The 14,616-nt window shown below is 37.7% G+C and overlaps 1 protein-coding gene across 1 annotated transcript; it reads right to left on the bottom strand.

The window, feature by feature from the left end:
• Nucleotides 1-9,349: 9,349 nt before the first annotated feature.
• LOC149016532 (protein NRT1/ PTR FAMILY 5.10-like) lies at nucleotides 9,350-12,673 on the bottom strand. The gene is made up of 4 exons (XM_089155867.1): nucleotides 12,509-12,673; nucleotides 12,214-12,431; nucleotides 10,327-10,898; nucleotides 9,350-10,253 (listed from the first exon to the last, which is right to left on the bottom strand). The coding sequence occupies exons 1-4, from the start codon at nucleotides 12,615-12,617 to the stop codon at nucleotides 9,443-9,445; spliced, it is 1,710 nt and encodes a 569-aa protein (XP_089011993.1). The 5' UTR covers nucleotides 12,618-12,673; the 3' UTR covers nucleotides 9,350-9,442.
• Between the last annotated feature and the right edge of the window lie 1,943 nt (nucleotides 12,674-14,616).

The raw sequence follows: 14,616 nt of genomic DNA, 5'->3' as shown, positions 1-14,616 counted from the left end.
AGTCTGCGATCTCTCCCTTTCTCTCTGTCTCAGTTTGTTATCTCTTCTCTCCCTCAATTTGAGATCTCTCTCTACCAAAACCGTTGTTGCTCATTGTCGGCCATAGCAATTGAGTGTTGAGCCTCCTTTCTTGGCTGCTAATGAGAAGAACCGAGAAGCGGCGTTAGGGTTTGGAATCTAGAGAGTCATCTGCATTCTTGTCACCGTGCTTCCTTCAATATTTCGCCCTAATAGTCGATTCCTCTTCCAATCAGAGCTAAAATTCCATATTGTAGTTGGGATTTCTGCCAAGATAAAAAAAGAGGAGTGAATTCAAACAAATAACATTATGGCTTTTCAGAGTAATGATCGTGGAGATGAAGATCGGATTCGCCTCTACAATCCCTACCAAGATCTGCATCTACCAGCCCAAACCCTCTATAAACTCCCGACATCTCCTGAGTTCCTCTTCCAAGCTCTGATCTCTCAGTCTACTCTCGCAGATCGCCCACTATATGTCGGCGAATGGTAGCCGGCTTTTCGAGGTTTTGGTGGTGTCGCCGGCCACTAACACGGCGACACCAACCGATACTTCAGACCTTGGTTGGGAGTGTGGTAAGATCCATACTTCTCTGTGGAAAGTTTATAGGTTCGACCTTTGCGGACAACAAAGCTCCCCGCTTGAGGATGTAATCGAGGTGCGCGGAAACTGCCCGGATGAACTTCAGATACCAAAACAAACAAAAAAAATTGTAGTTAACGTGTAGTACATATGGATGGAGAAGAAAATATATCCAACATAGAGGATTTAGTCAAATTAGTGCAACTAATCATATTGTTTATCTAATTCAAATTGGACATTGGAAAAATCTACTCTTTCATATGTTGAAGAAAAATATGAAAATGTCGATTGATCACGTAATTATTGCATCCAAATATAGGACCACGCGTTTTTGTCAATAAGCTCATTAAACCCTAAATGTCATTCTAATTGATAATCAGACAATCATCTTTTCGATTCTTAATTCAATCGATAAGTCGATGGTTGGGTAAACACAACAATCACATGATTGATTTAGTCAAAATAGTTATTGTGATTATGAGAAATATTTTTTTTACCTAATTCAAATTGGACTTTAGCTTATTAAAAAAAAATTTAATTTTCATATGTTGAAGAAAAGTATGAATAACGTTAACTAGTTATGTACTTATTGCACCTGAATGCGGACCACGTTTTTCAGACGATCTTTTCGATTCTTTATTCAATCGATAGTTCGATGCCATAAGCACAAGAACCACGTGATTAAATTCGTATCCTTTCGCTCTTAAAATATTACAATACATCTTATTTGATTCCTTGATGCACCATGAATCACAAAGAATCCTCCCTAGAGTTCTATTAGAAAAAATAAAATTAAATTGAAAAGGAAAAAGAAAAAACATTACCAACAATAGAAAATCTGTTTTATGGATAAAATTCGTTTATTATTTTTTAAAAAAAAAAAAAGTAAAAGTTACTTGAGCTTTCCATTTGCAACGTCACAGAGCATCTAAATTTTCATTGAAGACACGCAAAGTGTCATTGACAATAAGTGGATATTTTTTTTATTGAAGCTTACGTTTGCGTGACTCTGCATAAATGCTGCATTTAGTTTTCTACTTTATCTAATCTATCTATATATATTATAAAACTAAAAGGAAAACCCAATCAATGAGATTGTTTTTTACAAGTTTCCTCATCCCTGACGTAGTTTTCAGAGAATTAGCTTTTACGTTTCCTTGTAAGAAATTCATTAGAATACGAGTGGTTTGTGTTCTCTTTACATCTTTCTATCTCAGATACTAAGAAAGAAGCCTACATAAGTCTACTAAAAATTTCTCTCTGGATCTTCTATTCTATGCGTTAGAGTAGAGGTATGCATTCCCATGATAGAGTAAATGAAAAGCTCGTCTAGACCTACTGCAAATTTCACCAGTGATTCATTTTATTGATACTTAAATGTAAACACACTTCTAATATGAAGGAGAAGTATAAGAGAATCAATTCTTATTCTTGTAGGATCCAAACTCAATCTATAATGGGAATCCACTCGCCTTTGTCACCATTAAGATGCCTCGAATGTTAAATTTTCTAGAGTTTGGACTTTTCTGCAACCAATTATGGTTCACATCATTGTAAGTTGTTTTCTCGCACTGTGGATGGTTTTCTCTTCAATAATTCATTTCATGGTCAAATGAGTAGGGTAGGGCTGTGATACCTTGTCTTCTTGATGTTCTATCAAGAAATAATCTCCTTGGTCTTGCACCCTAGAACATGATTTTCTTTTCAATAATTCATTTCATGGTCAAAGTGCAACTTGGGCCCAAATAATTCAAAAGTATAATAGCATCTGTGTCTTGCACTCTTTGGCAACTTTTTTGGCAGATAACAGAAATATTGTCAAGACAACCTATAAGGTAACAGTTTTGCTGGTTCCTTCCAAAGATGCAACTTGGGCCCAAATGACAATTTCAGTGGCTGAACGTACGTGGAATTTCAGCCCTTGGGTTAAGTAAAGTTTAGATATAAGGTAACAGTTGTGTTGGTTTCTTTCTTTTTGCATTACTTTTCCAATGGTGATTTTAAATGTACACATCAGATACTACAAAGAGCAACTATGTTATGATACATGCACTCTCTCCAGGGCTCATAGGCTCAGATTCTATAGGCCCTCATGTAGACATAAGATTTGGCAAAATACAAGTAAACAAAAAACCCAATTGCACGTAAACCAGCAAGAAGCCAATGGAAGTAAGCAAGGTGACCTTTTGTTGGGATTGTTTGAGAACCAGCTATCCTTGCCAATACCACCAGTTACCTTCTCAATTGCAGAGACAAGGAAGCCACTTAAAAAGCTTCCTACACCAAAGATGCTGAGATAGAGGGCAAGACCAACACTCCTCAACCCATCTGGCATCTGACCGTAGAAAAATTCTTGAGAGCAACCGTGGTGAAGGCATCAGCTATACTAAATGAGATGTATTGAGGAACCAACCACCAAATACTCATAGGACTGTTTGTCACACCCCACCCAGCCAGATCCGGCCATACTCGAATACCCATGGGGGTGATACACCGCAGGACCTAGGTTCAGTGACAATTCCATCACAAGATATAGCATAATAAAAAGGACAAGAATAAATCAAGTTCAAGTATAAAGTTATCAAACTTGATTGATCAAAAGGTTCCGGTCATCCATTATCTAAAGTTAATCAAAATGGACATCAGAGTTTGAAGGAAGCATAGTTTGTTGCAACGGAAATTAAACCAAACTGATTCCCTAATGGAATCCAACCTCATAAGAATAGTCTTTGCACGGGCATGAAGCTCCATGCATGTCTACATCTTCTTCAGTCACTCCTTCAAGAAAGCCTACCGACAACGAATCCTCCACTTGGAAGTAGTCCTCATAACCTGTAGAATATTCTAATAGACATAGACATATAAAAAGGAATGAGTTCAACAGAACTCAGTGAGGTCAACTCAACATCTTATCATACATTCGTCAACAAGATTTCACATCATATCATGCATTCATACACAAGATTCCACATCACACATATAGCTTGAGTATCGATAATGTAATTAATGATAATGATATGATGTATGAATGATTATGATATTATGCTCCTAACTCTATCATGAGATCTCTATGGTAGACACGCATTAAGTTTGTACACCAATCTCCTTTGGGCAGTCTCAGTCACTCTCCCTCAACAAGAGACGTCTATTGGGTTCTTCGCGGTTGTTGGGTAAAGTCCTGTCAAGCCATGGTTGGGGTATAGGTCACCACTCTCTCACATCACCGTTTGGTATGAGATTGGCGCGTGTCAAGGATAATCTTAGCCCGGTGCAAAGTCATACAGTCTCGTACTACATATGGTCAGGATATCTCCCCTCATGCCTAGTGCCCTTTTGGTTCAATACCTTTCCACCTATGAATGTAATCCTCAACAGGAGGCATCTGTTGGATCCCATTCCTTAACCAAGTGGTCGTCCACATATAATGGACAGGATGCTCTCCATGTTCTCTTACGGATCATTTCACCGGTCTTGAGCGCCCAGGAGCCCTTATCTATTATATGCAACCCTACCTCTCTATGATGATAGTGAGCCTGCTTGACGCTCAGGACCCAGCCACTAACATCACGGGTTAACCGGCTTCAATACCCCTGCCGGAAGGGTAGTAGTACTCATGAGTTTACCTAGCCAAACACTTCTAGACACTTAGCATTCATGTACTTAAGTCTAGATGCATACTCATGTATGTTCACTAGGGTAATGGGTGAACCCACAACCCTAGTTTGAAACATAAAATAAAAAGAGTAATTTAATTCAACATCATCCATATATCTTCATATCAATGATTTAGAATTTGAAAGTAAGAGAAACACTCAATCCATTCAATCTCATCCATCCCATACATTCTCATATTGTTTTCAAAGAATATTGAAAATAGAAGCAAATATACTTGCTTACCTTTCATTCGTGCAAAGTCCCACACATAATCACAAGATAATAAATATTAAAACAAGGCAATATTATCACTAATGAAATTTAATTACATAATTAAACATACAAGTTAAGGTTCAATATATTCCTCACATTTTTAGTCAGCATAAGCTCTCCAAGGTTCCACAAAGTCACACTTACAAGTTGGTGATTATAATCAAAATAAATCTAATCATGTAAGAGGATCATTAGACATAAATTAGAAGTCAATTGGGTTTTAATAAAGTTCCCAAAATAACCCAACAAAAGCCTAATCTGCCAACTAGTTTCGAACTCACCTTTCTCAACTTAGTTTCGGCAAAAATCAAATTTCACCATCGATTCGAAGTCGAATCGAAACGAAACTTTGGGAATGTCTAATTGGAAGCAATAGGGTCCTAAGTATACCTTCAATTTGATCTAATTCCATCTCAATCAAAAAGCCCCAATTGTGGGCTCTCGCGAGTGCTCTCGTCTAGGTTTGAGAGCCAAAATGCAAAATCGTTTGCAGCGACTCGTACAAATCACTTACAAACCAAAGGGAAACATAAATGAAACTATTTGCAAGCATTCAAAACACCTATCAAGCAACAACTACTCAAATCTATCATTTATTGCGAAGAACTACTCCAAAAACTAAGCTTAAAGAAGAGGGTTTGATGATTCTTACCTTTCCTAACGTTTCCGCAATGATTCGGGTGTTAGCACGCGTCCAAATGGTTAGAAACCTTACTTTCCCTTGGTTTCTCTTCCTCCTTTAGCCTCAGCTTCGTACTAGCCTTATAAAATGCGAGTATGAGAGGTTAGAAACTCAAAATAGGGTTTTAAACATGAAAAACCCGATTCTGCCTCGAAGCTGGAAAATGGTGGGGGGTTGGGGGCGGTCGACCGGCCGTTCAACCTGTCCCAAGTTAACCCCTCAAATGGACTCCGATTTTGGTGATTTTTGGCTTGTTGGAAAGGTCTTTTGACGATCTTCGATTTGATACCTTATTTGCATCAATCGGATTCTTCATCGTCGATCTACGGACGTTCCAAAATCACTCTTTTTACACCATCGAGATTAATCTTCTCTCTTCAATTAAACTTTAGGAAAGTTGGTGAGTCATCACAAGGGTCATCCACCAACATTGGTTCCATTTCCAACCCTTCAAGCTCCACTTGAATGGCCCACATTTGCCGTCAACTCGAGGCTCGGTTTTCTCGATTTTGAAGCCACGGGTTAAAGGGGTAGAAATCCGGGGGATTTCACCTTGGTTGCTCTGGTACATCCACTATCTTGGAATCAATCACAGTTTGAAGTCTTGTCTTCTTGACAATTGCTGCAACCACCATGGTGATTATAGAGAAAACTATGTTGTATTATTTTTAATATAATAAAATAATAAATGTTTCATTTTATTGGATTTATATGTGAGTAAAATTTTCCTTTATTTATTTTAGGGAAGTGTTTTTTATGTAGTCCCTCATTGGAAACTGAGAAGTCGGAATTCAAGTTAATTAATAATTGCTGCCTATTAACTTGGATTTATAATAATAAGACACACCAATGCATGTGCAATGTACGAGCGAAGACGGTGTACCGTCGGAGCACACTCACACTCACACTAGTGCAAGTGCATGCACTACGTGGGTTGTTTAGGCACTTTTGGAGCTTGGTGTTCAATCTCTTCAGGCCACTTTTTGTGAAGGGCGGCAACTCTAACACTACACGGTCGCAAGGAGGTATTGGTCTCTCCATCCTTTATTATTAGTGGAACAGTTGCCATTAATGAGTCTCTCTAAAGAAACACTCCAATTAAGTGGAGTTCTTGGCCACAGACTAGAATGAAAGACATTTGGAGAAGTTACTCTCCAAACCTGACATGAGTGTAGATTCGAAGATTAGGGGCTCATGTTATGCCAAACCGTATTTGAAACTTTTGAACCCATGTAAACCGTATGGACCAAAGTCAACTTGGTTTGGCCTAGCCACCTGCTAGATCCTAGTACTTCTTGAAATATGGTATCCGGAATTAGCCACTTAGCGACAGTCACATTTCGGGTTTACAAGAAACTTCTTGGAGCTTGGTTTCCAGAATTATCCACTTGGTGATAGTTACAGTCCGAAGCTACCACTTAATAGACTTCCCAACCAACAGTTGTCTGCAAGATCTCAAGTAAATACGATGAACTCCCTTTACAGCTGTATGAGTGCCATAGCATTAAATGCACCATACCCATGCATCGATGCTTATTAGAAGATAAGATAACCCAGCTTGCCAAGATCCCTCTGGGTATTGCTTCTAGTTGGCTTGTTAAGAGTTCATGTTAAGATGTTGCATCTGGTGTCAGCCATGTCACATTTGGTGTCAACCATGTCACATCTAGTGTCAGCCTTTGTAGAGACCTGTACAAATCTTGTAAAGAGCGCCTGCAAGTTGCCTTTGCCTTGGTCCCTTCGATGAGATTCATTGGGAATCAGATTTGGCCATCCTACGACTAGCATCCATTGTCTCCAACTAAAAAATAGGTCACTTAGACCTTTGTTTGGTAATCAAATTTAAGCCAGAATTAACTCCTGCACCTACCCAAGAGATTCATCTCTTTAGGCATTTAGTCCTCTTTGTGAGAAACTATGTTATCCAAAATATGACTTCATCATCGAAGGTAGCTTTACGTCCATGGAGGCAAGCCGCTCTCATGAGTTTTCTCTATTTACAGATCCTTGGTTCGATACACCCTCGGCTGAACCGGAGCAAGAAGATTTTGAAGCAACACAATCTTAATAAAGCCTTCACTTCTTCCACTTGACTACTACAAACTTGCAAACCTCTCTTACAATCTTCAGATGTAATTGCCAATGCCTTGTCAAGAAACATGTAGCATAAAAGAGAAGAAAATAAGACTCTTCTAATACTAATAATGAAATAATTATATACTTCACTATGTTTTAGTTGCTTACCTGAATTGCCTACTACCATTTAGGAGAACACTATTCGCTTCCTCTCCCTCTTCATTGACAATAAAGAAAAAAACTCATTAGACTACTGGGCTTTTAAAGAAAATTTGTCTCTTCCATATTACAAACGCGAAGGCCAAATCTATAATGAGTCTGGATTCTGCATGTTATTTGTCTAAGTAGAGGTTTGTGTTCTCTTTATATCTTTCCACCACATATTAAGTAAGAAGCCCACGTGAGTCCACTATAAATTTCACTTTTATTATTCTATTTATTAATAGCTCAAAGGTAAGCCCTACTATTAATGTGTGATAGAGAAATATAAAGGAATCAACCTAATACGTATATGATCCAAACTAAATTTATGATGGCAAATCTATAATGTTTCAGCACTCTCCTATGCTTTAAAGTAGAGGTCTGTGTTCTTATACCTTTTCATCACATATTGGGTGCGAAGGAGTCTGGATCACTCCTTGTCTAGAAGAACAATGTGTTCCCTTGACGCTTTTCTACTGCACACTAGTAGTGGGATTCACCTATAATATTTAGTTAAAAAAAAAAAATTAAAATCTCAGTGGATCCCACATGGATCTCACCGCCTATTGTGTGATTTAAAAGTGTCAAGGGTGCATATAGTTCTTCCTAACGGAAAGCTAATCTGGGTGGTGGGAAGCTGATCTAAACCCACTGCAGATCTCAATTCTGATTAATTTTATTGATACTCAGATGTAAACCCACTTCTAATATGACAGAAAAGTGTAAACGAATTCTATCTGAACTCAATCTCTAATATGAACCACTAGCCTTTGTCGCCATTAAGAAACATAATGATGCACCCAACGTCAAATATTCTACAGTTTGGTCTTTGAATCAATCCTGGTTCTTAAAGGATCTGAACTCAATCTCTAATGGGAACCCATTAGCCTTTGTCGCCATTAAGAAACATTAAGATGCATCCAACGTCAAATCTTCCACAGTTTTGGCCTTTGCTGCAACCAATTATGTTTCACAACACCTTTTTTTTGGGTAGGATTATAAGTTGTTTTGTTGCACTGTAGTTGATTCTCTCTTCAGTAATTCATTTCATGGTCAAAGAGTATGGCTGTGATCATTTCTTCTTGTTTCTGTTCTATCAGAAAATAGCGTTCTCAGTCTTGCACTGTAAAACATGATTTTCTTTCCAAGAAATAATTTAATGGTCAAAGTGAAACATTAGGCCAAATGATTCAAAAAGTGCAATAATGTTCTCAGTCTTGGACTCTTTGGTAACTTTTGTCAGATAATAGAAATATTGGCAACACGACGTATACGGTAACAGATTTGTTGTTTCGTTCCAAAATTGCAACTTGGGCACAAAAGACATGTTCAATGGCTGGACGTACGGGGAATTTCAGCCCTGGAGTTTAAAAAAGTTTAGAGAGTCCGGATCATCTCTATGTCCGGGTGCATTCTGTGCTTCTCGACGGCTTTACAAACACACACTACGATGGGGCCCACAAGTAAAAAACAATAACACATGTAAAAAATATCTCACTATCTAATCCTGTGGGCCCCACCAAGATGTGTGGTTGTAAAGCCGTCAAGGAGATGATTCATACTCAACCTGTCGGGGTGCACTCTGTGCTATCCGACAGCTTTACAACCATGCATTACAGTGGGGCCCGCAGGGAGAAACAATAAAACATTTTTAAAAAAAATTTCACCATAGAATTAGGTGGTGAAATTTTTTTTTAAAATGTTTTATTGTTTTTTACTTGTGGACCCCACCGTAGTATGTGGTTCTAAAGTCATCGAGAAGCACAGAGTGCACCCCCGACAGGGAGATGATCTGGACTCAAGTTTAGATATAAGGTAACAGATGTGTTGGTTTCTTTCTTTTTGCATTACTTTCCCAATGGTGATATTGATATATATGAATATTAATTGTACACATTTGATGTTACAAAGAGCAACTATATTATGATACATGCCCTCTCCCCAGGGCTCATAGGCTAGGCCTTCTTGTAGACATAAGATTTGGCGAAGTACAAGTAAACAAAAAACCCAATTACACTGAAACCAGCAAGAAGCCAATAGAAGTAATCAAGGTGACCTTTGTTGAGATTGTTTGAGAACCAGCTATCCTTGCCAATACCACCAGTTACCTTCTCAATTGCAGAGACAAGGAAGCCACTTAAAAAGCTTCCTACACCAAAGATGCTGAGATAAAGGGCAAGACCAACACTCCTCAACCCGTCTGGCATCTGACCATAGAAAAATTCTTGGAGACCAACCATGGTGCAGGCATCAGCTATCCCAAATGAGATGTATTGAGGAACCAACCACCAAATACTCATAGGAACTGTTGCTCCTGGTACATCCACTATCTTGGAATCAATTGCAGTTTGAAGTCTTTTCTTCTCAACAATTGCTGCTACCACCATGGTGATTATAGAGAAAACTATTCCAACACCAATCCTTTGAAGAACTGTAATGCCTGAGTGTTTCTTGGTAAGAGCTCTGGCGATTGGAATGATGACATAAACATAGAATGGAATGAATAGAACTACAGAAAGGCTAATAAAGGTTTGAAGAGACCCGGGTGGTATTTGGAAATTAGAACCTATTTTTCTGTCCATGGTGGCTCCTTGCTTGGTGAAGAAAGTAGATGTTTGTGAATATACAATTGCATAAACTAAACAAGTAGCCCATATTGGAACCAGTCTTAATAAAGCCTTCACTTCTTCCACTTGACTAACACTGCAAACTTGCAAAATTCTCTTGCCATCTTCAGATGTAGTTACCAATGCCTTTTCAAGAAACCTGTGACATGGAAGAGAAGAAAATAAGAGCTTTTTAGTACTAACAGTAAAACAATACACTTCACTATGCTTACCTGAATTGCCTACTACCATTTAGGGGAACACTACTCACTCCCTCTTCCTCTTCATCAACAGTACTATATACATATGCTGAAGGAGGATTGGCTCTCCAATTCTTCACAGCTGCAACAAACACTCTTGCAATCCTTGCGAATGGGTTATCACTATTATCATGACCAGAACTACTGTAACGGTAAGTCCTGGTTCCAAGCAAGAACACAACAACTGCAACTACCATACAAACACATGGAATTCCAAATCCAAGACCCCAGCTCAGGTTGTCCTGAATGTAGTTCAAGATCAAGTGTGTACATACAATACCACCACACATTCCAAAATACCACCAGTTGAAGAAAGAGCTCTTCGACTTTATTTCTTCTGGGTGTGTTCCATCGAATTGATCTCCACCAAAAGCTTGCACACATGGCTTGTGCCCACCTTGTGCAAGTGCCACCAAATAGAGAGAACAGAAGAAGAAGATGATTTGGAACTGTGGTGGATGACAAGATATGTTGTTACTGCTGGGGTAACAATTAGGTGGATTGAAAGGAGGAAGCACTGCTGACAATGTTAACATGCCCAGTCCCTACAAGTCACCAAACATGAAATTTTACAAGTTAGGCAACGTTGCAGGAATCAATTAGCATTAATTGGATTGAACTGACTTTATTGGTAGTTCGATAATGTTAACATGCCCAATCACTACTGATGTTTGTTCAGATATGGATGTGAATTCCATTTGTTTAGTTGAAGCGATGTATACCAGCCAATAGGCCTACCTTCATTATTGAACCTACAAATAGGAGTGTTTCAAATATTTTAATATTTATTTTAGTAATTCTTATAATATAATTATTGTAATAAATATTTGTCTAGATACAAATCTACGGAAATGTATAGGATAATAAAGGATAAAGGACAAAACCTGTACCAAAGGCTTCTGCATAAGCAGAGTTAGGGGCTTTAGGTTACCTATGCAGTCTTACCTCAATAATTTTTATTGGGAGACTGCTTCGATACCTTAACTTTAGGGCTACAACTGTGGTCCACTAAGAGTTTGAACCACTAAGAGTTTGAATTAGTTTCTCGTCAAGGAGAACAATGTATTTCCCTGACACTTTTGAACCACACAATAAGGATCAGGGCCCACAAGAGACTCATTGAGATTATTACATCTTATTTTTATTTTTCAAAAAAAAAAATTATAGGTGGATCCCACTACTATTGTATAGTAAGAAAAAGTCTGGTGAGCATATTATTCTCACCTAACAAGGAGGTGCTCAAAACTTGTCACCAATTGTACCAAGGCCCACCTTTTTGAAAATAATATTAACCAAAAAGTGTACAAGTCAAAGGCTACATAAAGATATTAGCAACACTACTTAAGGGTATTTTAGGTAAAAAAAAATAGACATCATACTTTGATTCCATAATTTTAAATAGTAATATCATATGATTTATTTATTAATATGATACGATGTACTTTAAGAACATAAGATATATTGACATGTGACATGCATTAATATTTCTACCCAAAACAAATGGCATGCCTTCATATTATTTCAGATATTCTATTCTACTAAATATAACAAACAGTGTTTATCCCAAAAATAAAAATCTCTAACAAATGATGGTGGTTACTTGTAGGATGCAAATTCTATTTTTATATATAAATAAATATATTTTTTAATTGAAAGATATTTTTTCCTGTTGAACATTTGATTCACACAGGCCTCTAAAGACGTGCTGACCAAAAATTTGAAATCCTTCATTAGGATTGCAGAAGCAACTTTCAGACTTCACATCAGATAAAAGAGAAAAAAAAAGCAAGTTTCAGATCTGAACAATATTTTCTGATGAAGAAAATTTCCAAAATCAAACGGAAAGTGAGAAAAACTAACCAAAACATAGAGGAGAGAAGAAAAGAGAATAGTTCGATAACGGCCGAGATAAGCATCGGCAACAAAAGCTCCCAAGAGAGGAAGCATGGCTGCCACCCCTGACCAAGTGTTCACGCTCACAGCAGCCGTCACAGTTGATTGCTGTAATGGTCCGGTCAGATAGGTGATCAGGTTTGAAGCAATTCCATAATATGAAAACCTCTCTGCTATCTCCACTCCTGCATCAAATTTGAAAGAATTGAGTGAAGAAAGCCAGAATAGCACCTGGAAGTTGTTGCTTTGTAATTCTGATTACCAATGATGAAAACAGCAGATTTCCATTTTCCAGTTTCAGATCTAATTGCTGGGCTGCCCTTGTAGTCTACAGCACCTTTGACTGTGTCTCTTATTAAGGGAACTTCCATTGCTGTTGCAGAGCCTCCTTCTACTTCCCCTCAAGATCCTTTGGAAATTTCCATGCCCTTTTCTATTCGTACTTGAAGCTAAGTATATTTATGTCAGTTGTCTCCAAGAAAATAAATGTTAGCAAAAATTATTCGAGTGTGGGTCCCACAAGTTCCAAGGACTTGTAAAGATCACTTGTGGGCTTTTGACACTTTTGTGATGTTAATAAAAATTTATAGATAAATTGAGAGAGAAAATAAATGCTAGCAAAAGTTATTTGAGTGTGGGTCCCACAAGTTCTAGTGTTTTGTAAAGGTTACGTGTGGGCTTTTGACACTTTTGGTGACGTCAATAGAAATTTATGAATAAATTGGATTTTTGCTTGTCGTGAAGTCGTGACACGCGTCATTAAGATATTCAACGGCCCAAACGTAAAGACATTTGAATAATTATACATGCGAAATGGATAAGTTTTTCTAAATTGCAGAAATCCACCCTCAATTGAATCATATTTACAAACATAAAACTTCTTTTTGCAACCCTTTCCACACTATCTCACGAGAAGTTCTAGAGCTGTCTAACCAATCGAGTGAAACTGTTCGGAAAAGGGTTTTCGTTTCATACTTGGAGCAGGCTTAGCTTGAATAATGCATCGGATGCTGGAGTTGTATCTTTGACATCGGGAACTCCAAGGCTATGGTGTGTTCGAGAAAAGGAGTTGCGAAGAGTTCTTCGTCTTTGTCAAATTCGGACAACATGTTTAATAATTGAATTTCAATTCGAATATTACCACATCTAAGCCAAATTCAATCCATTTACATCCCATAGCATCCAACGTTCCTCTTTTGTAGAACTATAATATCTCAAATGAGGTGGTCCCCATCCAGTGGCGAGTTCAAAATTAATGTTAAGGTGTTTATTTCAAAAGTCATTGCGAGTGTACATGATAGTTAATTTTTGTTCTTTTTTCAAACCGAAAGTAAACAAAGACAAACAAGATTGAGAGGATTACAGTTAAGACAGACCAGTAACATACATATATCAGAATATGATTGACAAGATTGCAAGAGGAAAAAGGCCCCTTACATTCTTCTTTCACATCACTGCACTGTAGATGATTTTCTCTTCAATAATTCATTTCTTGCTCAAAGGATTAAGGCCATGGTAATTTCGTCTTCTTGATGTTCTATCAAAAAAATAGTGTTTTGTCTTGCACTCTAGAACATGATTTTCTTTTCAATAATTCATTTCATGGTCAAAATGCAACTTGGGCCCAAATAATTCAAAAGTGCATCAGTATTATCAGTTTTGGTAGATAACAGAGAAATATTGTTGTCAAAAATTTATTTAGATATGGGTTCAAGATCATTTACCTTTGAGATCTTGAATGCAATAGATTTAGACACAGGAAGTGCCTCTTTGCGTTCTTATTCCTTTACGTTTCTACTTCGCCACATTGTTCTGTTTTCTTGTAGGTTATTTTCACGCTTTCAAATCAGTGAACCACAATGATAGAGGTTCAGGATTAACTTCTTTCCAAAAAAAAATCGCAGTGAGAACAAGGGAGGGTATTCAAAATTTTTCAATCAGTTTGTTTCGTATTCTAATATTCTTTCCCTCAACCCTAATTCCTTAATTAGAGTTTCATTTAGATTAAACTAAGTGAGGGAAAATAATATTAGAGTTATTCTCGCACTCAACCAAATAGAGGGGCAGTTATCTAAGAATACGTAACCGCTTTGACACCACCTTGGTCACAAAGTGTAGTAAGTCTCACCCACCATGATTAACATCTCCCACTTGCCACAAGGTGGCAGAAATATCTAAATGCTCTCATCAACTATAATCCTTTCAATGCGGAAATGAAACGTGCAACTTAAGAGATGCATTTAGGGTAGGAGTGCTATATCAAGTCTCCATCTGACCAACATAGCACATCACTTGGAATTATCTTATTATACCCTAAACAATTCAACTATACCTAGTTCCACACTCTCGATCCCTCATAGTGATTAGTGT

This window comes from Hakea prostrata, chromosome 5, assembly GCF_041222555.1.
Source record: "Hakea prostrata isolate BN-2017 chromosome 5, UWA_Hpros_2, whole genome shotgun sequence".
NCBI classification, from domain to species: domain Eukaryota; kingdom Viridiplantae; phylum Streptophyta; class Magnoliopsida; order Proteales; family Proteaceae; genus Hakea; species Hakea prostrata.
Note: the sequence above shows the minus strand (reverse complement) of the source record. Positions and strands in the feature narration are given on the sequence as shown.

Coding starts and splice junctions, on each gene's coding strand:
- LOC149016532 (XM_089155867.1), bottom strand. CDS start 12,617: ATGGAAGTTCCCTTAATAAGAGACACAGTCAAAGGTGCTGTAGACTAC. Junction 12,432..12,508: donor ATCTGCTGTTTTCATCATTG/GTAATCAGAATT, acceptor AATTTGATGCAG/GAGTGGAGATAGCAGAGAGG. Junction 10,254..10,326: donor AATGGTAGTAGGCAATTCAG/GTAAGCATAGTG, acceptor TCCATGTCACAG/GTTTCTTGAAAAGGCATTGG.